This window comes from Myxocyprinus asiaticus, chromosome 33 (genome assembly GCF_019703515.2).
Source record: "Myxocyprinus asiaticus isolate MX2 ecotype Aquarium Trade chromosome 33, UBuf_Myxa_2, whole genome shotgun sequence".
NCBI classification, from domain to species: domain Eukaryota; kingdom Metazoa; phylum Chordata; class Actinopteri; order Cypriniformes; family Catostomidae; genus Myxocyprinus; species Myxocyprinus asiaticus.
The window spans coordinates 4,491,879-4,518,444 of record NC_059376.1 but is presented as its reverse complement, the minus strand read 5'-3'; the positions used below and the strand labels follow the sequence as shown (position 1 = coordinate 4,518,444).

General features: G+C 41.3%; 1 protein-coding gene across 1 annotated transcript in view; it reads right to left on the bottom strand.

Moving 5' to 3' along the window:
- Positions 1–26,517, bottom strand: part of LOC127424757 (ERC protein 2-like) — a 113,179-nt gene extending 86,662 nt beyond the window's left edge. Inside the window, exons 1-2 of the mRNA XM_051670193.1 lie at positions 26,501–26,517; positions 23,221–23,381 (exon numbers count right to left, since the gene is read on the bottom strand). Coding sequence (XP_051526153.1) covers positions 23,221–23,381 — 161 coding nt within the window. The 5' untranslated portion in view covers positions 26,501–26,517. The remainder of the gene's footprint in view (positions 1–23,220; positions 23,382–26,500) is intronic.
- Between the last annotated feature and the right edge of the window lie 49 nt (positions 26,518–26,566).

Sequence of the window (26,566 nt, the reverse complement as noted above, 5' to 3'; positions counted from 1 at the left end):
CCACAGAAAGGGGGGTGACCCCCGTGCCAGGCACCAGAGCAGTTGTCTGTCTCCAGTAATTCCAATACACGTCACACACACACCTAAAGACATTTTCTCTATTTAGGCCATAGTAAGCAGTTATAAATGTATCTGCTATATGCATGTGTTGTATGTATATTCCCCTATTATATTAACTTAGTTAAAACCCTTTACTTGTATTAGTTAGATGTTAAATGCCTATATTCAAGTGTATGAGTGTATCTCTGCTTTAATATCGTCTGGAGGTTACCTTCTTGGTATCAAAATGATCTTCTCTTTATTTCTCACACAATAATGTACACCATGTGATCGTGAAATGCATTGAACAATTCTTACTATGTTTTGAATTAAAAGCTGCACTAGCGGTCCAGATCAGCAATAAAATGTGAATGGGCCATAAATGGAGACAAAAGATGTCTCTCCCGCTCAAAATGCATGCCTCTGATTGGCCACTCCACCCACAAAATGGGTGCGGCAATGAACTATTAAAACTCCAGAACGCAGACTAATCATCGCTAAAAACTCTTCTTCTTGAGACCAACACACTCCAAAACTCTCCTCTTGAGTTTAACCTTCTGGCAGTGTTTACCTTCAAGTAACTTTGTGGATTTGCTGTGGACTTCTTCAACTCACTCCTAAAGAAATCGTCGAGAACCTCGTCTACCGCATCAAGACTCTTATTCAGCAACAAACCAATGCAAGTAACCATTTACAACTGATTAGATGCGCGTTTAAGTTTGAACCCCTTTTAAGGTGAATTGTGCCTCTGATGATTCTCATTTAGGTTGTGGTTAATTGATGTGAAATACTGCCTTCTTTGCTCTCTCTCTCCTTTTCTTACTTTCCTTCATTCTATATATGTATGTTTTGCTTAGTTTGTTTGTATGTTATTTATAGTTTCATTTATTAAATCCCTTATATTCACAATTGATTGTCTCTGTGTTCCGCTCACAATTCAAAGTCACTGAATGTTGCTCCTTGCTACATGCTAAACTACTGCTAGCACTGTATAAGTAGGAAGGCTTTTGTTCCTTGGCCAGGAAAGTAATCTTCCTAGAATTGATAAATAATTATATTGTCTGCTCGGTGGACGGACAGATCAAGTAATTGTAATATCGATTCTGCTACAGTTAATTCTAAGATCTCATCTAAATACTTATTATTAATTATAACCAGTTATAATTAATTATAAATAATTCCCTTTTTAAGCTAATTTGCTACATGCCATTGCCTGAACCTTGGACTTAGGATAGACCTCACCGAAATTACCTGCCGGTTGAACTACGATGCACCTCACTGATCTCTGCCTGCATCACCTCGGTCTAATGATGCACTACACTCTTATAATGGAATAAATAGACTATCAATTAATTGCCAACAAAACCCTTCATTAGCTAACTAACAAGGACAATGCATCTATGTGAACTTCTGCAGTTAATCCAGGATGGACTTCAAAGACATTAGTCATTAATCTTACAGTTCATACAAAATCTTTGTATAAACACTGACCCTTAACACTTAGTTTAATAATTTTAAACCATGACTTGCACTATACATAAGTAATATTGGCATTATATTCATGATGTTAGCCAGAGGGGAACTGGCCCCCACAGTGAGCCTGGTTTCTGTAAAGCTGCTTTGAAACGATGTGTGTTGTGAAAGGCGCTATATAAATAAAAATGTCTTGACTTGTTTTTTGCTGGAAGCTTCACTTTTCCAGATAAACAGTTTGCGTCACACAGCCCAGTGTGATCATTGAAGAATAAAACACGTCTGAAATCTCATCTCTTTACACTGGCCTTTGAGTCTGACAAATGAAATATAGGACACAGTTTTGGAGTGTTTGTATTTTAGATTACTGGTGTTTGTGTATGTGGTAATTTTGAAATGTTATGTTTTAAATTTTATTTACTATTTCACTTTGATCAACTCTCTTGTTTTAAGTGCTCTTGAAATAAAGTTGAGTTGAGATTAAAGTGCAAATGCTGTGATTTTATTATATAAATATGCAATATAGTCTACATGTAATAGATGCTTTACAATGGATTAGTCCTCCGCTTTGTCATCTCATACAAAGTGAATGATTCTCAATGTCTGTGGAGTTTACAGTGTATAAGCTGTTGGATTTGTACATTCATTTAAAGTACACAGCTCATTTGCAGACTAAGATTGCAGCCTTTAGCGGTTTAATAAATCACACTGGGATATATTATGATTTAAATTTTATTAATTTTCCATTTCCAAAAGTCGTAGCAGAGCAAGCGTTCAAAATAACCTTGTGAGCCTTTTGAAGCAGTCGTGTGTCAGCCAGACAGCACATTGGTACCAGACAGAGTCTGTGCTCGGTACTACCGGTACTGCAGAAACACTTATCGTTTATTTGGTACCAAAGTACCGATCCTTTTTTTATTTTTTATTTTTATTACATTTTTTATTGATTCCATTCATAAAAAACCAATATACACAACATAAAATACGGAATCAGATATATAAATTAAACCCTTCCCCCTGAACATCCCCCCCACCCGACACAAACATGCATTACAGTGGTCTCTTACAATTATAGCAAAAAAATTAGAAACAAACTAAAAAAAAATACTTTCAAAAAGCAAGAGTGCACATGCACATCAAACTAAAAATAAAAAATAAAAAATCTCTCTCCACTGCCCCTCCCCGAGAACCCTCCAAAAAATCCAAATATCCACCCCACTTCCTATTAAACAAATCCCACTTTCCTAACCTTTTGAAGATTGCCTCCTCAAATGCCGCAACCTCACTCATCTCCCCGCACCTCTCCTGAAACAAGGGTGCCCCAGCCGTCTTCCACCCCCTGAGTATTATTCACCTGGCCACCATAACTCCGGCCAGGACCCAACCTCTCAAGTGGCTATCCCCAAAATGTATGACTTCCCCATCACCCAAAATGCAGAGTCTGGGGCAAAATGAAAACCTTGTGTCCAACACATCACACATAAATCCCTGAATCTTTAACCAAAATTCCTGTATTTTAACACATCCCCAAAAAACATGGGTTGTGTCCCCGTCTTCTGATTGGCATCGCCAGCAGGTGGGTGTATCTTTAAGACCTAGTCTATACAATCTAGAGGGGGTCCAATATAATCGATTCAAAATCTTAAATTGCATCAGACGCACCCTCGAATCTCTAGATGTAGACTTGACATTTTTTAGAATCTTAGCCCACACTCCCTCCTCCAATCCCAAATTTAAATCTCTCTCCCATAATCTCTTGAGAAGTTGAAGCTCCATCCCCCAGACTCTGAATTAACAGGGAGTTAACCTCTACAGGGTGTCTATAAAGTAGCTTAATCCAACCAATAAAAGTACTCCCGAACCCATACATTTCCAAAATCTTAAAAAGATAATCCCATTCTACTGTATCAAACGCCTTTTTGGCGTCAAGTAAGATGGCAGCAACCGGAGACTGTTCATTCGCTACTGACCACATGATATTGATGAGACGCCTAATGTTATCAGAAGAACTACGGCCTTGAATAAACCCCACCTGATCTATATGTATAAGATATGTCATAACTTTACTTAATCGATTAGCCAGAATTTTTGACAAAATGTTTACATCTAAACGTTTACATCTCTGCTTTATATATCTAGCCAAAAGTTTTCCTACTTTGTCCCCCCACTCAAAGTATGACTGTCTTGCCCTGAATAGCCAAAACTCCACTTTCCGCGACAAAATAGTATTATATCTGTATTTCAATCGGGTCAATTCTCTGAGGCCATCAGATGACAAACGGTGCTTCAGCTCTGCCTCTGCATTTTTAATATTTCCTTCCAACTCCACAAGTTTTCATGCTTTGGATTTTTTGGTCAATGAGGCATACTGTATGATCCGACCCCTAAGAACCGCCTTAAGTGCCTCCCAAGTCATGCCCACAAAGGATACTGAGGACCAGTTGGTCTCCATATAAACATTGATTTCAGTCTTTAACATTTGATGGAAATCAGGATTTTGCAAAAGGGACACATTAAGGTGCCAACTATATGATTTCTTTTTCTCTGTATATGGCAACACCTCTAAACTCACCAGGGCACGATCTGAGACTAAGATATTTCCAATTGAGCAATCAACAACAGATGAAATGAGGGATTTGGATATCAAAAAAAAAAAAAAAAAAATCTATTCTAGAATAAATCTTATGGACTGATGAAAAAAATGTATAGTCCCTACCAGATGGGTTCAAAAGTCTCCAAATATCCGTAAGACCAAGATTTTTACACATCCTGTGAAGCGTCAATGTTGCTCTAGGGGGTTTACACAATTTTGCTTCACTGTGATCAAGGACTGAGTCCATCAAAAGATTAAAGTCTCCTCCCAATATTATATCATGAGGGGTGCCAGTGGTTTGCAGCATCCCCTCAAGATCTACAAAAAAGCCCTGATCATCAGCGTTAGGTGTGTAAATATTAGCCAAAAATCAACCTTTGCCCTTGAATTTCAGCTAAAACAATAATGACTCTCCCTAATTTATCTTTAGTCTGATTGAGACATTTGAATTGTAGATGTTTATTTGCCAATATAATGACTTCTTGAAGAAACACTATATCATATTTCTTACGTTTAAAAAAAGTTATAACCTTCCTTCTTTTTATGGGGTGCCCCAACCCATTTACATTCCATGTGGATAGAGATAGGACACTCATATTAACATTTGACATTTTTATATAATAGAAAAAATAAATTGTGTCAAAAACAAAATTATACAGACCACATTCCCCATTAGTGAAACAGTCAAACCCCGAACTTCCCCCTGAACAAAACAAACAGAAAAAATAAAAATGTGTGCATTAACCCCGCGCATGAAAGCGCCAACCGGCAACAATCCCTCTAAACTCAAAAGGTCCATGAACGCCCACAAGCCCCCATGACAACTTTGCCATCGGATTGCTCAATTTTGCCACACAAATTTGTAAGGCAAAATTACATAAAAGAATATACTTTGTAAAATAAACCCCAGTGAATAGGAAGAATGAACACAAAGAACGTGTAGATTCATTCACAGAACTGTCTCAAAGGTGTGATCTTCCACAAAACAAATTCCAGCTGATATAAAACCGTTCAGATTCCTCGGACAGACAAACGAATGTTCAGTGAGCCGGCTGTTATGCGGATGATGTAATCATTCCAATATCCCATAAAAATACTCAACAAAACAAATTCCAGCCAGCAGGAGGAATAAGCACGAAGAACAAACAGATTAATCCACAGCTGTTCCAAAGGAGTGTTATTCAATAGAACAAGCTCCAGCCGCTAGGCAGAACCAATACAAAAATAAACAAAACCGGCATCCCGGTTCCCCGGATGGTCGAGTCAATTCACTCGGAGGCCACATAAAAGTATATACCATGACTTACACAATCCGTCAACTTTATAAAAGACATCCTTTGTGTGAGCATGTAGATATTTTGCGGTCATCCGTAGTGTCCACTCTCAAACTTGCTGGGAACTTCAATGCAAAAGTAATCTTTCGTCACTGCAAAAGTTTAAGTAAAAGTGTTATTCACAAAACAAACTCCAGCTATTCGGCAGAGCCAAAACAAAAAGAAAAAAGAAACCAAAATGACGCCCAGCTTCCTCAAAAGCCAGAGTAAGTACAGCGACCCACTCACATGAGAAACACCCAATGGTTTACTCACCCACTGATTCAATAAAAGACATTGCCTGATTGGGACATGTAAATACTTAGATGTCTCTAACACTATCCACCTACGCTTGGTTCAACACGAGGCTTTGGGCACAGCTAAAATGGTGAGGGTGATGTGTGTGCATGGGGATATTCACAAATACCCTGTGGTGACCCTTGTGATTAAATTTTGGGGAACAAAACAGAGTGGAGGACACGGTTAGTTCCCGCACTCACCCATCCGCTGATTTAGGGACTAATTGGCCTGAATTCAGAGAATTTTATTTCCATCTCCGTAATCGATCGACGTATTACAGCAAGATCCTCCAAGTCAGCAAGAACCTTCGTCAACATCACCAACATGTTGAACAACTGATGCTGGATCATCTCTCCCGCCGCGCCATCCAAATCGAGTCCCCGGTCTGTAGGCCTGTCGGGGCTTTCATCCTGGACACATGAGTGTCTTTTAATGTCTACAGAGCCAGAGATTTTGACTTCTTTGCCATGTTTTGCCTCAAAGAGCAAATGTGTAACTGGGTGTATCAAATTTCACCAGATTATAACATGAAAATAATAAAAAATTTAGCAAAGTGCGCAGAGCTTGTCGCTCACACGTCTGCTTCTTGCATGGTGTCACGTGACCTCTCAGTACTGATACTTTTGACAACACTTGCCAGTAGGTTTGAACACACTCTCATTTTGTTATGGTGTAATGAGTTACAATTCCAGCTGTCTGAGCCGATGAGAGGGCTAAAAAAAGCAAAAAACAGAAAGAAATGAATCCAGCTGGGAACTTGGAACCCTTTTTGGATGCTGGAACACTTCTGGACCACTGGTAAAGTTGAAGATACTGTATGCTGTGTAGAAGTATATGATGGACAATATTATTCTCTCACTCCCTACAGTTTCTGCTGGTCAATTACTTTCTCACTGAACATGAGGCAAGGACACCATTTACAATTAAATTGAGAATGGCAATTAAATTCCAGTTCAGTTGCTGAATTTAAATTGAAAATGAATCGAGGTAGCAAACATCATGCCAAATTGTAATTCAAATTTTAATTTAAGGAAGTACAATTAAAACGGAATGAAATGTAAAGACATAACTCCAAAAGTTCTAAAACATATACAATCAAAATATAACTGCTTTAAGTGTAGTTCCCTTTCAAAGGTAAGCTGATGCTATGTGAACACCACTCAGGAGTCAGTGGCCTTGAAACTCTTTACCATCAGGGCAATTTGATTGGCAGCATACAAGCTGGAACCCAGCACCACACAGTCAGAATTTTTCTCTTTCAGAGCAGCGTGCACATCTCTCATGCCTCTGGAACCCTAAACCAATGTTTCGCTGTTCGTTTTGCACCCGGTCAGTAGGAACGAATTCTACTCTTCTTCCTGTGTGCGCCAGCAAAATAGCACCTCTTCAAAAGCTATTAGGGGATTGTAGGGTATTTACATTGCAATCCTAAAAGAGTATATTGGGTAAAACTAGAAAAACATATCTTTTTAAAGATGGCATTGTTTTGCAAGTGTTTTCCCCCTGTGAACGTTACATCTCTCTGTCTGATGTGCAGGTGCGCTGTTTTCTTACAGTGCTCTTTAAGACTGATTGTGATCAATGTGAGTGCATGAAACTCATGACACTTGGCTCTAGCAGCTTGCTTTCATTCTGAAATCCAAAACGAAAAATGAAAGCCTCCTCCCACTTGTTCTTTTGTGGCTTCCTAGGGACCGTATGAGTAAGACATGAGAAGATGGGATAAAAAGCACAGATATTTTTAGGAAGGGTTTGTTGAGGGTTTGTTGCAGGCTCAAGCTTTGTGTGCCTCCTTTTTCTCTGTATTAAGTGATTTACCCATTCAGTATGAGCACTGTAGTTTGTCTAGGCTGAGCCCTCAGTGACACATTGCTCGCTGAGATTGATTATGTTCATTACGAATATATGAAACTAATCATGCTTTGCTCTTGGCTTGCTTTTGTTCTGAAAGCTGAAGCCACTCCCCTGTCCTCCAGCTAACTTTCTTCTGTGGCTACTGAGGGATGTTATAAGTAAGACGCGAGAGAATGGTATACAGAGCGTGAAGATTTTAGGAGAGTTTCTCATTGGCTCAAGCCTAACAAACCTCCTTTTTTCTCCATAACAAGTGGCTTTACCTGAATGTAATTATCTGCGCCAGAGGTGGGTAGTAACACGCTACCTTTACTCAGTTACAATTACAGTACTTGAGTAACTTTTTGGAAAAAAATTACTTTTATGAGTATGTTTCATGGTGGGTACTTTTCACTCTTACTCAAGTAAATTTCTGATGAAACGTTTTTACTTTTCAAATCAAGTCAAGTCAAGTGGATTTTATTGTCATTTCAAACATATGCAGCTAGTACAACACACAGTGAAATGAAACAATGTTCCTCCAGGACCATGGTGCTACATAAAACAACATAAAAACAACATATTACAAACACAGAACTACGTGAGACTACACAGAACTAAATAAGACCTACACATTACTACATAAAGTGCATGTGTGCAAATAGTACAAGACAGTACAATAATTGCTAAAAACAGGACGATAGGCACAGTAAGAGACAGTGCAGCACAGACAGTACACAGTTCTAGTGTGAAAGTGTTAGATAAAACAGGTAGTGCAAAAAGATATAGCAATATAATAGAAAATGCTGTGAATGTAAACGTACGTTCAGCAGATAACCTTATATCATACATGGACATAGCATTTATTGGGGTAGCAGCCAGGTAGAAAGTGACAAGAAATTAAATACAGTATTTTTATGAATACAGTAGCAGCAAAGCAAAAAATTAGGGTAGATAATACAGAAATGTGCAAAAATTGCAAAGGGAGTCGGACGGCATTCAGTTGTGTGTATGTTTGTGTGTCAGTCCAGTCTCTGAATATTGAGGAGTCTGATGGCTTGGGGGAAGAAACTGTTACACAGTCTGCGATCCGAAACGGTGCAATTTCCAGGCAGCAGTAGCACGCAGCGGCGCTCTGGATCCAAAAGTGGTGCTATTTTTGTTTCTTAGCCTGAATTTTTATGGCACATGCACATCGGAGCAACCAGTGTTCATGTCTACCATCGCCAGACACTGCTACAGTATAGAAATCATGCAACAACTAAGCTGCACGATGATCTGCTGGAGAAGCTACATATCTTGGCTTGCTGCAGGGAACAGGCCTACAGTCCTCGGCGTTGCCTGATGCAGGTGACCGGAGGAGGGGACGTCATAAGCGGTGTGCGAGGAAGCGGAAGCATGGCAAGAGGGCGGGGTCTATGCTAGGCTAAAAACAAACCCTAGCCGGCCGGTTCTACCGTCTATCCTGTTCTTAAATGTCTGCTCCCTGGACAATAAATTGGACTACATCTGACTCCAGCAGACTACGCGGCGTGAGTTTAGAGACTGCTGCGTCTTTGTTTTCATGGAGACGTGGCTCAGTGACAGAGTTCTGGAGTTTGTGACTGTTAGATGCAGACCAATTATTTTCCACAGGAATTCACAATTCACAACTGTCCTCATAACTGTCATCGTTACTTCGTTACAATGGGTTGTGTTCCTGTCGTTACATTACTGGTTTTAATTTAATAAGTGTTAATACAAGTGTAATTTATTGAGATATTTGAATGGGACTCTTACGACAGCGGAACTTCAAGTCACTCGAGTCGTGTTCAACACATGAACAACGCCAAAAAACTTAATCAAAACAGAATTTAAAACTTTAGGATTTCATTTCAGGCCTCCTCCTCTAAACAATGCAAGCGAATGTACTCCATTTTTTGACGGTCCAAAATGCATATTTAAGGTGCATCAAAATAATCCACACGACTGATTATTTTGAGAAACAAAACAATACTTATATACTTTTTAACTATAAATGTTTGCTTCTGTACATCTCTGTGACGTGCGCTCATGAGAGGGATGACGTAAGCTCATTGGTAAGGTCACGCGTCACGTGGAGGAGGAGTCAGGAAGCGAGTCATTTTTTACATTGTTTTTTTAATTATTATTATTTGGAAATGATATTTTATTTTATTTTATATTGTTTTGAAATTGTTTTGGACTGTTCTGGTTTGTGAATGGCACTTGGTCTGTGCTCTGTGCAAGTTTCTATTTGAAACAATGACGTGCATCCTGCCTCCTCCTCCACGTGACAAATGACCTTACCAATGAGCTTACATCATCCCTCTCATGAGCATGCATCACAGAGATGTACGGAAGCGAATATTTGTAGATAAAAAGTATATAAGTATTGTTTTGTTTCTCAAAATAATCAATTGTTTGCATTCAGAAGAAATTTATTTGTCGACTGGAGTCGTGTGGATTATTTTGATACACCCTAAATATGCATTTTGGACCATCAAAAAATGGAGTACATTCACTAGCATTGTTTAGGGGAGGAGGCCTGAAATGAAATCCTAAAAGTCTTAAATTCTGTTTTGATGAAGAAAGAAACTCAGATACATCTTGGATGGCCTGAGGGTGATAAATTATCAGCAAATTTTTATTTTTGGATGAACTATTCCTTTAAGGTTAGCATTCTTTCTAACATCTCCTTATAGGAATCATTTTTCCAAAACTGAAAATTTTCGCATCACTTACTCGCCCTCATGCCATCCCAGATGTGTTTTATTCTTTTGCTGAACACCAAGATTTTTAGAAGAATATCTCAGCTTTGTTAGTTTATACAAGAATGCAGGTGAATGGGTACCAAAACTTTGAAGCTCAGAAAGCACATAAAGGCAGTATTAAAGGAATTCAAATGACACTGATTCAATCTATGTCTTCAGAAGGGATCTGATAAGTGTGGGTGAGAAACAGATCCTTTTTTACTAATAAATCTCCACTTTCACATTCTTCTTTTCGTGTTTTTGGTGATTCAGTTCTTTGTGCATATCACCACTGTGGAAACGGGGGCGTGGTCAAGCATCCGTCCAGAGAGAGAGAAAGCGTTAAGGGGCTTGCACCTGAGCTAGATTATTAACACCTGTCTCTAATTCCAGTGAGCAAAGGGAGAGCGACATATAAACAGCCTCGCCACCAGCAGAGAGAGAGAGAATCTGGCACAAGGAATCCACGGTGCTCCTGAAGCTGTTGCATTCATTCTGTTGTATTTGTTAAGCTGATGTGTTTAAGTAACTACGTGCCTGTAAAATCTAATGTGTTTAAGTGACTACGTGCCTGTGAAGCTGATGAGTTTGTGAAGTTGAAAAGCACTGAAGTGGCTGAGCCTGGAAAACCCGCTTCCCTGTGTTCTCCTTCCATTCTGCTGTGAAGTTTGTTACACTGGTGCCGAAACACGGGATCCTGAAGTACGCCCCATGAAATCCTCGCAGTTGGCTTAGATCCTCATGTCCCTCGCCAGCCTACACCAGATGCACCAACAATCCCTGCTTGAGCTTTGTCAAGACCAAGTACGCTGGTTCTTTGAGATCCTACGAGCTCAAGCAGAGGAATGGCTTGTGATTCAGAGCCTCCTCAGACAGGAGAGAGCCCCGGCCACAACCCCGGACAACCACAGCCCCCTGCCCCCACCCACACTTCTGAAGATGGGGGCGGAAGATGACCCGGAAGCCTTCCTTGACTTGTTTGAGAGAACTGGCGAGATCTGGAGCTGGCCGCGAGATCAGTGGGCAGCCCGGCTCCTCCCATTTCTGTCCGGGGAAGCCCAGCGTGCTGCACAACAACTGCCGGCGGCTAACCTCCTGGCCTACGAAGACCTGAAGAAGTCCATCCTGCAGTGGGTTGGCCGTAGTCCTGAGCAGTACCGGAAGCTCTTCCGGTCCAAGAAGCTGGAGAAGACCGGCCACCCGTTTGCTTTCACCAAGGGCTCTGAGATGCCTGCCGGAAATGGCTGCTGGTGGGGGATCACAATGTCATGGGAGTTGTCGACCAGGTGGTGCTGGAGCAGCTAATCCATCGACTGCCAAGAGGAATGGCGGAGTGGGTCCAGTGCCACCGCCCAGCGTCGCTGTATGAAGCCGGCATACCAGGGAGCGGAAGAGCCCGCCCACTCTCTCTCCCCCTCCCTTATGTTTTCCCCAATCTCTTCCCCCTCCCCTCTTCTCTCTCACTCTGCTCTCTCCCCAGAGCCCGTTCCTACCCCGCAGAGGTGAGGAGTCCCGCCACCGACGGGTTTCCCATCACCCACAGCATCAACAGTGCCCCGCCACTCTCCCCCTCAGGTGGAAGTGTCCGCCGACGCAGGTGTGGGCGTGGTGCCTGGGCCGGTCTGCTGGAGTTGCGGGGATCCGGGACACTTCAGGGATCAATGCCCTGTGATGGATCCCAACAGTCTGCAGGCTGCCCCCGACTGGTAAGAGTCAAGGGAGGTACTCACCATCACTATCCAGCAGGGGGCCTGGGTAGCTCAGTGGTAAAGACGCTGGCTACCACCCCTGGAGTTCGCTAGTTCGCTAGTTCGAATCCCAGGGCGTGCTGAGTGACTCCAGCCATGTCTCCTAAGCAACCAAATTGGCCCAGTTGCTAGGGAGGGTAGAGTTACATGGGGTAACCTCCTTGTAATCGCTATAATGTGGTTCATTCTCAGTGGGGCACATGGTGAGTTGAGCGTGGTTGCCGCGGTGGATGGCATGAAGCCTCCACATGCGATATGTCTCTAACACTATCCACCTACGCTTGGTTCAACACGAGGCTTTAGGCACAGCTAAAATGGTGAGGGTGAAGTGTGTGCATGGGGATATTCACAACTACCCTGTGGTGACCCTTGTGATTAAATTTTGGGGAACAAAACAGAGTGGAGGACGCGGTTAGTTCCCGCCTCACCCATCCGCTGATTTTAGGGACTAATTGGCCTGAATTTAGAAATGTGATAAAGGGAATATGCACGGATGGGTCCTGCACTAAAGCAAAGAGATGTGAATCCCCCTAGGGGATTTCCCGAAGGGGATTTCCCTTTGGAGAAGTCGTGAGATGAAACCCTCAAGCACGCCTTAGACCTAGTGAGAGTGATCGATGGACAACTCCAGCCGAGTGTCACCCTTTCATATCCTTATTTCGCAATTATAAATGAGCGGTTGTATAGAGTGATGCAGGACACTCAAACAAAGGAAGATACAACCCAGCTCTTAATACTGCGGAGCCGTCTGGAAATGGTGTTCCAGGCGGCTCATTATAATCCCATGGCAGATCATCTAGGGGAAAGAAAAACACTGAACTGCCTAATAGCCAATTTTTATTGGCCGGGCATTGCCGGCAATGTCCGCAGGTGGTGTGCGGTATGCCGCAAATGCCAGCTGGTGAATCCACCGGCCACCCCAAAAGCGCCATTGCGCCCTCTTCTGCTGATCGAGGTCCCCTTCGAGAGAATTGTAATGGACCTTGTCGGGCCATTAGAGCGGTCAGCACGCAGACATCGCTTTGTATTGGTCCTAGTGCACTATGCAACACGATATCTGGAAGCAGTGCCCCTGCGCAACATCTCAGCATGCAGTGTTGCGGAGGCACTCTTCAAAATAATCTCCCAGGTGGGGATTCCAAAAGAAATCCTCACCGATCAGGGCACAACTTTTATGTCACGGACACTACGCAAGCTTTATGATTTATTGGGCATTAAATCAATCCGCACCAGCGTTTACCATCCACAAACAGATGGCCTGGTGAAGCAATTTAATAAAAGCCTTAAAAACATGATTCGTAAGTTCGTGCGCGAGGATGCTAGAAACTGGGACAAATGGCTCGATCCCCTGTTACTCGTAGTATGTGAGGTCCCGCAAGCCTCCACTGGGTTTTCCCCATTCTAGCTGCTGTATGGGCGGCGCATGCACGGCGTGCTTGATGTTATACGCGAAGCTTGGGAGGAGGAAACATCAAACAGTAAGAATGAAATTCAATACGTTCTTGATCTTAGAGCAAAACTCCACACTTTGGGGCAACTAACACAGGAGAATTTGCTCCAAGCTCAAGAAAGACAGAGCCGACTGTATGGTGGGAACTCGGCTATGGGAATTTGCACCGGGAGATAAGGTACTCATATTACTCCCCACATCGAGCTCCAAAGTACTCGCCAAGTGGCAAGGACCCTTTGAGGTCACACTACGAGTGGGGGATCTCGATAATGAGGTAAAGCGAACCGATAGAGGGGGCGCATGTCAAATATATCACCTCAACCTCCTGAAACTGTGGAGGGAGGTGGACCCTGTGATGTTGGCTATGGTAGTCCCATAGAGGGCGGAGCTCGAGCCAGAGGTGAATACAAAACACAATCATTTCACAACGGTTACTTGCGGAGACCACCTCTCACCGTATCAACTCGCAGAGGTTGCCAAGGTGCAAAAAGAGTGTGCAGACATGTTTTCCCCTCTACCGGGTCGTATGAACCTCATACAGCACCACATCGAAACCAATTGCCCTACCTATTGCCCGAGCACAGAAAGTCCGGGAAGAATTGGATACAGTGCTCGATATGGGGGTAATAGAGGAATCCCACAGTGATTGGTTCAGCCCGGTTGTTCTAGTTCCTAAGAGCGACGGGTCTGTACGGTTCTGTGTGGATTATAGAAAAGTCAATGTGGTGTCTAAATTTGACGCATACCCAATGCCTCGCGTTGATGAGTTGCTCGATCGGTTGGGCACTGCTTGATTTTATTCGACATTGGATTTGACAAAGGGTTATTGGCAGATCCCATTGACGCCAATTTCCCATGAAAAAATAGCCTTCTCCATGGTGTTTAGATTACACTAATTTGTGACGCTTCCGTTCGGTTTGTTTGGAGCCCCGGCTACATTTCAGCGTCTCATGGACCGAATCCTCAGGCCGCATTCGGCTTACGCCGCTGCCTACTTAGATGATATCATAATTTACAGCAATGATTGGCAGTGGCACATGCAGCATCTGAGAGAGGTTCTTAGATCGCTGAGACAAGCGGAACTCACAGCAAACCCCAAGAAGAGCGCGATTGGGCGGGTGGAGGTACGGTATCTGGGGTTCCACTTGGGCCACATGCAGGTGCATCCCCAAATTGACAAGACTGCTGCGATTGCGACCTGCCTGAGGCCCAAGACCAAAAAGGGGGTGAGACAGTTCCTGGGGCTGGCTGGCTATTATAGAAGGTTTGTGCCTAATTATTCGGACGTCACCAGCCCTCTGACTGATCACACTAAAAAAGGAGCTCCAGACCCGGTCCAGTGGATGGAGCAGTGTCAACAGGCGTTTACGCAAGTGAAAACCACACTTTGCGGGGGGGCGCTTTTACATTCACCTGATTTCTCTCTCCCTTTTGTCTTACAGACGGACACTTCAGACAGAGGGCTGGGGGCCGTACTCTCGCAGGTGGTGGAGGGGGAGGAGCACCCGGTGCTGTACATTAGTACTACTTGAGTCTTCTTTTTATTGGATACTTTCTTACTCGAGTAATTTATAACATTATTACTTTTACTTCTACTTGAGTCATTATTTTATTTAAGTAATTATACTTTTACTTGAGTAAAGTTTTTGGCTTCTCTACCCACCTCTGATCTGCACCCCCACAATCGGCGAGCATTATATGTTCATGTTCGGCAGAGATGAAGGGGATGCTATATTGCTGAGCTCTCATTAGTGTGATATGTATGTACTCATGTGAGGCACTTACCGTTTTTTCCCCCAAGGGTGGTAAACAGGAAAAAGCAGCATCTGAGACTAAGTTGCTTGAAGTTCTCGCTTGAGCCTTAAAAACATGGTAAACTGGACAAAATAAAAATTGGTGCCCAGTCAGTCAGTTACCTTCCTAGGAATAAAACTCAACTTGGTTAAACAGTATATATTTATACTAGAGCTGTCAAAATTAATGCGTTAACACCTGCGCTTAACGTTTAACACATTCACTGCAAAGATGTTGGCCAAGATGCACAACAACTATCAGCTCCCAGTACATGCGGACATCACATCACATCCAGCAGTTTTTCTGTCATCAAGACATCCTGTCTGGCTAGGTCAGCCGCCAGAAGACATCAGAGCAAATTTGGCCTGGAGTGCTGAGTGAGCTGCAGTAGAGGTTGTCAACTGATCCAGAGTAGCCAAACCATCTCTTTATCCCGCTGGCTTTAATCTTCGACGATGCCTATGGTGCACGCTAAATAGGTTCTGAACCGACCAGGGTCAACGAACTGCCAACTTGGTTTGCTGGGGGCAAGCCACGGATCCAAACTGCAGCCGCAGTGCTCTACAGACCATGTCCCACATTGTCAATGATTTCTTTCAGACAAGATTTGATGGAGGCCTACCGGCTCTACATCAAGTTGCTGATGAAGAACCAATCCAATGGCTTGGCACACAATGTACATGCTAAGAAGAAGAAAACAGGTTGGAATAGGGTGGAACCTTTGCAATGTGTCTGGGGACTCTATTACACTGATACACACCACAACAAACACTCACAACAGCGGTTCTATGTCAACGATCAAGCGATGGAGAAGGACCTCTTAACCATAATTTTGTACAAAACAAACCCATATGGGACCTGTGAAAAGCTGAATTCACATGACTCACTGGAGTGAAGCATTAGCATTTCCCCAGGGCCGTGTTGCGCTTCCATCTTACTGGACAATTTGGATAAAGTATCATTTACATGAACAGTCCAGCGCTCAGAGCAAAACAAGACATTCTCTACAGCACTTTTCAAGTGTAGTTCGAAATGGCACGAATCATGTGAATGTGACTTTATGATTGCTGTAGCAAACTGAGTAGCCATGACTAATATCAAGGTGGATTAAAGTTTAAGAGATTTAATGAATACTCAATCTACTGTGTGAGGACTAGTTCTTTCAATTAGTCAACCTTCCACTTAGTCTTTGGAAAACGTTTAATTTTACTTGAATTGGTGCTATTTTATTGCATTTCTGTCGTTATACTGTGTATAACTTTGTTTGGAGAATGTTAATAATAAATTATTGTTACATAATGTTTTCTTTTCTAAGCAGAAACTAAATGTATTTTGACAGGAAAAGAATTATATATACAGTCAAAAAAATCGACTGACAGCACTAATATAAACACTTAATTTTCCCAGAATGCTTTAATTTACACCATAGTCTTCAAAAGGCACCAAACAACATAAAGCGGCTTATAAGTTGGAAATGTTTAACAGAACACCTAAGAATTCATCTGTTTTGCTCAGTATGTTGTTGTGTTGGACAAATGAAATCCATACTGTATGTTGTATGACTATGTTGATTTTCTTTTAATTGCAATTCAGTAAATTATTCCTTCTGTCATTTTAATTTAATTTCCAGTTCAACATTCTGTGGGGTGGGGACAGTTCTATTCAACTTCCAACTCATTGAAAAGGAGCCAATTCTTACAATCAGAATTTTGCCAAACCCTGCAGACAGATTTCACTGTGAATTCGGAATCAGTAGATCTTATTCACAGTAGCACCATCTTTTTTTTTTTTTTCAACTGAATGTTCTTGGAAAGACATTTTTTCAATGTTTTGTTCACTGAACGATCCAAAAATACTTGCTGTACAGCCTATTGAAGAGATTGTATGTCTATCCCTCACAGCTTCGTTGTCATTCCCGTCAAAATTCAAAGATGCCGCTGTAGAGAATAAGGTCTGTAGGTTGACATTTATTGAGCTAAATGTGGTCAGTGCTTACCAAAATTAGATGCATTGCCCCCAGTGGCCAAAGTGAGAAGTGTTGAGCAGTTTCCAGCTGAAACATCCACAGAGGGTTGCCAAAAGTGAACTGCGCAATGGGTTGTTTTTGTTGTACAAGATGTAATATAGTGAAGAACAATGCATATTTTATTAACTCTACCCAAACCACCAGTGGAGTAATATTATAATCTTAGAGGGAAAAAGGAATCTCAGAATCACGCTCATCACTGAATATATAAATGCAATTACTTCCTAAAAAAGCAGGAAGCTACGGTCAAGTCACAGAGGAAGGTAAACAGACTTGAACTGATGTCTGATGGGATATGGTGCTTGTCAGTAACTCTGCAGAATGGAGTCGATGACAAGGTATCCCGTGTGATTATGTTGAACCCTGCTGAACACTCTCCCTTTGTGTTATATTTACCTGCTGTTCCATCCACGTCTGTCTACATTCCACACGCATACACATATATCTATAGACATGTATGAGAAAGTGACTAATATGCGGAGAGAGAAGCATTTGTGAATGTCTGTTTCTCTTGTTAATCCTGTTAAAAAGGCAGCAGACCAAAACATAATAAAAATATTAAATTTAAAGTTAGCACCTCTAATTATTAAAAATAAATACTTTCAGAGTTCATACATTATTTCAAGGTATACCTAATGTTATTTTGGAACAGCTTATTGTAACTTCATTGTTGTTAAGTTATTATGTATCTTAAATGCAACAAGTTCAACTTTTGAGTGCTTTGTTCGACCCACTTTAGTAACAGTTAAGTCATTTTGTAATTCTCTTCTACACACACATACCGTTATTACAAGTTATCATTGTATGTACTTCTAGGAACATGTGATATACTTTGATAATAGAAGACTGAGATATATAATCACATGAAAAGAGTGAAATCATTTGTATTTATTCCATTTTAAAACTTTTTGAAAGAAGGTGTGTGTTCAGCAGCATTTTTTATTTTCTGTGGTATTGAAATTGTTATAGAGAATCACAAAATTTTACTGGAAATAACTACTGAAAACTCTTGTAGGCAGTACAGAGTAAATTCTGTGCATAATGCAGTTACAGTAGCTCACAACCTCAGAGTTGCATGTGAATAAATGAATGGGAATTCAGTATAAATGCTCATAATCTCTGTATGAAAGCTTTAATCTCTTTGTGATATTCTTGTTGTTGTGTATAAGATGGTTTGATGACATAAACGCATACTGTAACAACAGAGGCCAAAGCTGTGTCAAACTCTGGCATGCCCCTGCACGAGTGTGACGTGTGTGATGTCATAATAATGCGCAGGTTTTATGAATGCGAGTGCGTGTGATGTTTGCTTTGCCAACACCTCAGCTGTGACCACGACTACAAGAGACACGCACCTCCGTGCGAATGAACAATTAGAGCCTGACCCCTCCCTGCGTCTCACACAGATGTGGCCGGCATCTCTTCACGCGTCCAAATCAACCGTAGCAAGCCCAAAATGTCACTCATTCAGAAAGACACACTCCAGCATCTACACCCCCGATACAGACACACACACACACTTCACGTGTGTGCATGGCATAAGCAGTGTCATCATGAGACAAAAACAGTCACACGCAAACCTTTCATGTGCACAGATAAAGGGCCAGAGACACTCAAGGGGGCCACAAAGGCACTGAAATTTTCCACATTTTAGTTACAACCACCACTTTCCCACCAAAAGGGACATTGTGCAACTTTAGACCCACAGAGCTGCTGACAAGTCAAGTCAAATCATTCTTTGCCTGTCTTTGACATACATCAAAGCCTGCTGAGTGAGATATTTGTATATTGGGGGTCTGCCCATCACTGCAATTGTTGTACAGTGGGGTGTTAACTAAAGTCTGCTGGTTAAACAACTTAGGACCACTGCAGTACACCTTTATGATTCCCATACTTAATTTTTTTTCTTTTCAATGAAAGGAGGCTGGAACAAATTTGTGGTGTTTTTTTGTCATCGTATGAATAATTTGGTTGCAAAATATACCCATGAAGCTGCATTAGATACTGTTATCAAAGACACAACCTCAACAGTTTAACAGCATCCAGTGTAAAAAAAAATATTATTTTTTTTTTCATTTTGTTTTCATAACCTAAAAATGTTAATGTTTTTTAAGAGTAAACTCCAAGTGGTGATTGTAGTGTGCAGCTAGAAAGTGACATTTTTTATGGGGAGACTATCTATAAATTGAAAATCAGTCTCATGGTTTTCTCTACAAGTGCATGGATTTTCCGAGGACCAGTGAAGGTATGGACTGGAGAAGCCTTGAAATGTATATTTAAAGAGGTAAACTGAAAAGTAGCATGTGATCTATGCAGCCCAAAAAACATATACAAGACAACAAGTACAGCTCTTGAAGAAATAAAAAAGGAGGTATTATCTGAGACAGCAGAAATGGCCAATGACACTTCAGTCTCTGACCCCTCAGTGATTTTAGAGAAGTGGACGTCTTGAGTTGCTGTCTCAAGCAGTGCAGCAAACATGATTGCTGAGAATCCAATGGTAAACTGGCTCTCAGCATGTGGATTTATGGGTAGGTGGAGCCAGTGCTGGATGAACTGTTGAAGGGTGGATGTGAGCAGCTGTTTTTGTCTTTCACATTGTGATGGGGGGATTAAATGAGTGAGCTCCACCCAAACCCTCATTCTCAACTCCATTTAAAGGATTATTAAAAACAGATTCATTATATTGCCAAAAGCACAGGAGTAAATAATAGTGAAGAAAACCTGCTTCTCCTATTCAGCTGTATTTCTTCAACAACATTTAAATATACAGAGTGACAATTTGCACTAGGTGTAAATAGCAACAAAAAGCATCTTTGCACTAAGTGCAAATAGTATTAGATGCAATTTGCACCCGCGTGCAGATAGTGGCATGTACTATTTTCACCCCTAATTAAATACTAACCTACAGTATAGGGTATCACTTCAATGTGTTTATTGTGTTTATTTAGTCCCACAGACACACTATACCAACCCCTACCTCTAAACCTAACCCTAATCTTCCCTTACAAAAAATAACCATGGTTTTACTACAGCAGGGGTCAGCAACCTATGGCACGCTTGCCAATATTGGCACGCGAAGGGGTAATCACTGGCATGCAAGCAACGGCGAGAGAGGAGTAGATTATTATTGTATGTATATAAAGTCCCTCGCACCTGCATTCCAATCTACATCTTGATGTAATCCTTCCTCATGATCACGCAGCATTTTTTTTTTGTTGTATTGGAGGCTACACAAAAAGTGAAAGTGTGACGAGCTGGTGGCGCAGCGCACAATTCAGGCAGCGCTTCACTTCAATAATAGTTGTGCGAGTGAACCCACCTGCTTTGCTTTGATCATGCTGCGAGGTTAAGCTGATGACAGTCTATGTACATTTTGCCCAATCCCTCAGAACACGTGAGGTAAATAAGTAAACATCACTATCAATCCTCGAGATTTTCAACCCAGCATACACCCTCCTTAAAGCACAGTGACGGTCACTCTCAAAACTACATTAAACGATTAAAAGTCAAAATAAATTATTAAACCTGGAAAAAAAGTTTTAGGATTTTGCAGGCACGTATACTTTTGTGATTCACCAAAGTGAAGCGCCACCGCTGCCTGAATTGATTGGCTCATCATGGGCAAATTTGCACGTGCTGCGCGAGTCTGTTAGTCTTGTCACACTTTCATTGTAACGAATGAGGCTGGTATCCCTTCAGCCGACCGCCAAAGGGAGCCCTCTCCTGAATACTGACACTGAACCATTTTCTTCTATGGTGACTTCCTGTTTGAACCATATAAATAGCCATGCTTTTCCATTGTGACTTTGAGAAATATTGCCAGTTTCACTGTATACTTGTTATGACCGTTGTGCCTGCTTTACTGGATTACCGATTTTGGATTACTGTTTTGCTCTGTTTACCTGGTTGGACTGATTACCTGTTAACAACTACTTTGCCTGCTTCAATGATTACGTCTCTGCCTTGTGTTTTGGATTTGTATGCTGATTGTAAATGAACTTCCTGCATTTGGATTCTACCTTCATCTCCATGTCGAGTCCCTCACATTAATAGTGTTTATTTTCACATTTAGCTCATGAAAACACACTGTATTATCATGAGGAAGGATTACATCAAAATCCAGAATGGCATGGAGGTGCGAGGGACTTTTAAATAAAATAGTCTACTCCTCTCTTACTGTTGCTTGTGTGCTAGTGATTATTATCCCTCTGTGTGATTTTGAGAAATTATGACATAAAATAAGAAATATTTAAGATTCCACATGATTTCTTGATCACTAATCAAAAAAGCACATTTTTGTCATTAACTTTAAATTATTTTGTATAAAAAAGGCAGGTTTTGACAAGGAAAATAAAAAATGGCACTCCATGTCAAAAAGGTTGCCGACCCCTGTACTACAGTAACCATAGTCTCACTATGGTATTTTGTAGTAGTAACCACAAAATAAAAAATGGTTACTATATTAAAACCATATTACTGTAGTAACACCATGGTTAATTGCATTGAATCTATGGCTTCCACCCAAAAACATGGGTCCTTTTTTTATTTTACCCAGATCAAACCTTTCTCTTAACTCTCTGACTTTTACCATGACCAAATCCCTGTGAGGAAATCAAACTTTATGTTCATTTTTATTTATTATTATAAGTATTGTTAAAGGAAACATTATGAGTGGAGACACGAAGCAGGATGGGAAAAAAAGTATGTCAAAAGGCAGAATCGAACCGGGGTTGTCCACACGAAGAAAAGCACATCCACACCATCATTACACCCCATACCACAGCAGTGACACTAGGGGTTCGGTTTGTCTTCAATTTGTGTTTCCAGCCAGGATGTGTGGCAGATGCTATTTACACTTAGGGTAAAAGTGTTCATTTGTGCCCCAATTATCCATTGTTTATTGTGTGCGTTTAAAAATCTGAGCTTATTCAAGAGTAACATTAACTAAGATACTTTATCATATACAGTATATTTTCCACTTCTTGAAATATCTATGTTAATAATTCACACGATTCACACATAATGATTCCCATGCGTGCATTCATAAAAAAACCTGAGCACAATGTTGAATTTCTGACCTGAAGGGATATTTTCACAGCGGAGGTCGTCTGTCCATCTCTTAATGTTTACCACATTTATATCCACACCACCGATTAAGATAATTATTTGTTTAAGCCTTTATTCCAAAAAAGTTAATATGCTCCTTAGAGTGTTTATCTATTCAGAATATTTCTGCAAGGTGAAACTAAAAGATACTCGTTCTTTTTCTGCTATTCTCTTGGAAAAACTAGAGAGGTTAGCTTTTGCTATGTATTTCACTGCATTTCTCTATTTAGTTAAATTACATTTGAAGAATTAATGATGTTCTCTACATTAAAATATGTGCACACAAAATCAGTCTCGAGTGTACCGTAAAACTTCCTGACAGACTTATATTGTTAATTTTCATTTATTTTAATGTTTGTATTTAATATTCAGTTTAACCTTATAAAAGCTGTTTTATTCTACATGGGGCAGGGCCCTCATGGGGCTGCCATTTTAGAATCACATGACCAGCTGAATACTACTCGCTTAATCTCAGTAACTGTCTTGTTATTGGACACTTTCACTCTTGGATTAAATTAATCATGGCTGATTGTGAATAGTGAATTTCTACAATGGCATCTGTAACTGAAATCTATAAATTTTTAATGATGCTGCATCCACACCACTAGGTGTCAATGAAAGTCCAAGATGTCACGAACAAAAAGTAATTAATTAATTAATAACTTGTGCCTGTATGTATGTTAATAATGTATTTGATAGATCATTGCACTTGTGGGCAGCTCATGCATGCATATGGACACTAACAAACATTGAGTTCATTGTTGTGAAATGCACGTGTTAATTTTTACTTACTTTAATTGTAGTATCTCTGTCAGCTGTTTACTGTGATCTTCTCGTATCCTGCTTAGCTCATGGTCACGGTCAGACAGAGAATTCTGGGTAAACGACAACCGCTGCCGTGTGATGTCCAAATCATTTCTGGTCTTTTCCAGAGCAGCCGTCAACTCATCCATCTGTGAGATAAAACATAAAAGAGGCACTATTTAGTGCTGTCTATCATCCATTAATCATGTACATATTTCTAAATGAAGTTAGAAAAACTTGCAAAAGTGTGAGGCAATGCCCACTCTTCCATGAAAGATATATCCTCCAGGTCAGTGCTCTTACACCAGGCCCACAAGGACACCATGCTCCTCACTGAATAGGTTCTGATACTAAAAGACCCCCAAATATATAACCTGTGTCCTAAAAGTGGTGGAATGCACTTTGGGTTCATAACCAAACCATATTCGAAGTATGACTTCGAAAATCCTGGAGCAAATTCCAGACAAGGGCTATTTAAAAAAGGCCTGCAAGTCTGTATGCTTTAGCAAAGCGAGCGCCAACAGCAACTCAATCCTAATAGAGAGTGTGTGAAAACAAATGGATTCCAGCTGCTCAAATGGTGGAGCCTTAAGCACCTTTAGCACCACTTTCAAGTATCTGACAACAAACGGATGCTTGCCTATAGACAAACCATCCACAGCAGCACAAAACATGGCTATGGCTGCCACATGACCTTTGAGCATAGACAGGGAAATTCCAGCATCTAAATTCTCCTGCAGGAAGAGCAAAATAACACACAGGGCAACTGGCCAGGTTTAGACCACAGGAGGCACACAAAGACGCAAACAATCACCACTTAAAAGCATAGAGTCGCCTCATTGTGGGGGATACAAAATGGCGTCAGTGACAGATATTGTTAACCCTTGGCTTGGCTCTCAACCCTCTCCCACAAGCTTGAGTCTACTCTTAGTGGGATCTCCCAAGGACAACAACGCAATTAGGTCTAGGAACCAAAACTATTTGGGCCAAAGTGGTGCAACTAACAGAATAGACACCCTGTCCTCCCTCACTTTGCACAGCACTTGGTGTAGCAACTTCACAGGAGAGAAGGCATATTTGAAATACGGAGGCCATTTGTGTGCCAGAGCATCAGTCCCAAAGGGAGCAACCAGAGAGAAGCAAAGCTGGCAGTGTAGGACATACAACAAATAAGGCTCTCCAGTCTGTGATGGTTTAGTCTGTCATAACAATCTTGTGATGGGATACCTGGCCCAGTGCCACCCCTCCTTGCAGAATAAGGTTTTCCTCTAAAGCGAGAGTGCTTCCATACGGCAGCACATGACCTGTAGGCACATGTGGGGGATTTTGGCATAAATCAGGGGATTCTGGCATTTACTCAACATTAAAGGGGCCTCATGTGAAGCAACAAGGGTGTGACAGCAGTTACAGTAAATTGTACCAAATGGTCTGACTGTGTGCATCCAAGAGTTATGCCCCCATGGTACATGTTTTCGTTTTTCATGTGCAATCTATGCAGGTTCAGCACCTGATTAACTAAAAGAATTATGCAGATTAGGCAACGGTGCAAACACACCCACAAAATCGCTGCTGAACGCAATTTGCATGCACAATTCTGATCTTTTGGGCTGATTCTGAGCGCTACATAGCAGAGGATGCAGCAGACCACCGTGATCTCACAAACCCTGCCAGAATTGTACAGCATCACTAAATTATCTCTTAAACATCCTGAAAGTGCATTTGACAACACCGCACATCTCAATCTATGTCTGGTTATAATGCTCTTCTCCATCAATTGATAATTATTTGAAGAATTATTGCTGATATGTTCGACAAAAAATGTACACAAACATCTCTTTTAAATAAAATTAATTTGACCACCTCTTTTATCTGGCAGTAATAGCATGATGTAAATTGCACCAGGTATTTTTTGTGAATGAAGCAATAATAATAGGCCTAATTTACATAGAAAGGAGACGTGTTTGCATGGAAAGCAATGACAATGACTTCATTTAAATACTCAAGACACACCACAATTTCAGTGCTGTTTGTGCCTACTAAAACTAGATTGCAGGTGGTTAGTGAAAAAGACTAAGAAATACCACGCACAAATGTGCGAAAACTGTTCATTGAATTTTCCCCTCAGTGTCCGATTCAAACTATATAGGATTGGATGCATGATGCAGTCTTTCTTCCCGAATAGAAAATAGCAGTTGTAGAGGCTGTGTAATGCTCACTTTGAAGGAACGGTCTTTATTGCTTCCTTGCGGAGGAGGGAGTGGACTTCCTGCAGAAGATAATGCTGTTGAAATGAGGTGGGCTCAGAGCAAATTGAAGAACAAACCAAACAACTCAATTTAGCATCCCAGGAAGACTGCCCTAGGCGTCCACATGGAGTGATAAGGGGGTGAGAACATTGTTATCCTGCCTTTGACTTCATGTTCCGCTTACTTGAAGCAGGGCAACCTAACGAGTTTGTTCAGGGCCAAGAAACAGATATGCAAGCACATTTCTGGCTTGCCAAAGCCTGTTCCATGGGGATTGACCCCTTTTTCAGTGGTTGATGCCCATCATGTACTCTTAGTCCATCCAGGGGGTGCTAGCCCGTACATCTAGGTCAGTTTTCTTGCACTGCAATTGAAGCCACAGGTTGCTTTTGCCATGGTCTTCTGCATGCATTGATAATGTGTTAGAATGTGCTTATAGGCAGCAGACTGTTACTTCAAAGAACTTCTCCCATGCTGTCATCAGAAAGACCGTTTAGGGAAACAGGAGGTTCCAACAGGAAGGCCGTGTCCTTGTCATGAATGCCAAAGTAGTGAATCCACAAATATCTCTTCCTCTGTAGTTGCAATCACTTCTTCAACCTGGGGAATCCCCACTCTTTTCAACGCGTTGCAACTCAGCAAAGAGAGCCACATGCAGAACTTGGACCTACGCTTTATAGGGAGACATTTAAGTTTTAAAGAACTTCTAATGCAACATGCTCCGACTCAAAGGGCACACCTTCACTGGTGATGGAAAGGATGATCATAGTGCTTGTTGTCATGTTGTACTGTGTTTGCAGTGAATGGAACCACTGTTTCATGGGTGCGCTTCAGTGTTGAGGTCTCACTGATGTGACATGCAGTGCAACAGTGGGCATTCAAGCCATATTTCATTATGCATGACTGTATGCAGTGTTTCCCCCGAGTCCACTCATTTAACTGTCATTTCTTGAAACCACTTCCAACTCCGATTTAAAGATATAGTTCACCCAAAAATGAAAATTCTCTTATCATTTACTCACCTTTATGCCATCCCAGATGTGTATGACTTTCTTTCTTCTGCAGAACACAAATGAAAATTTTTAGAA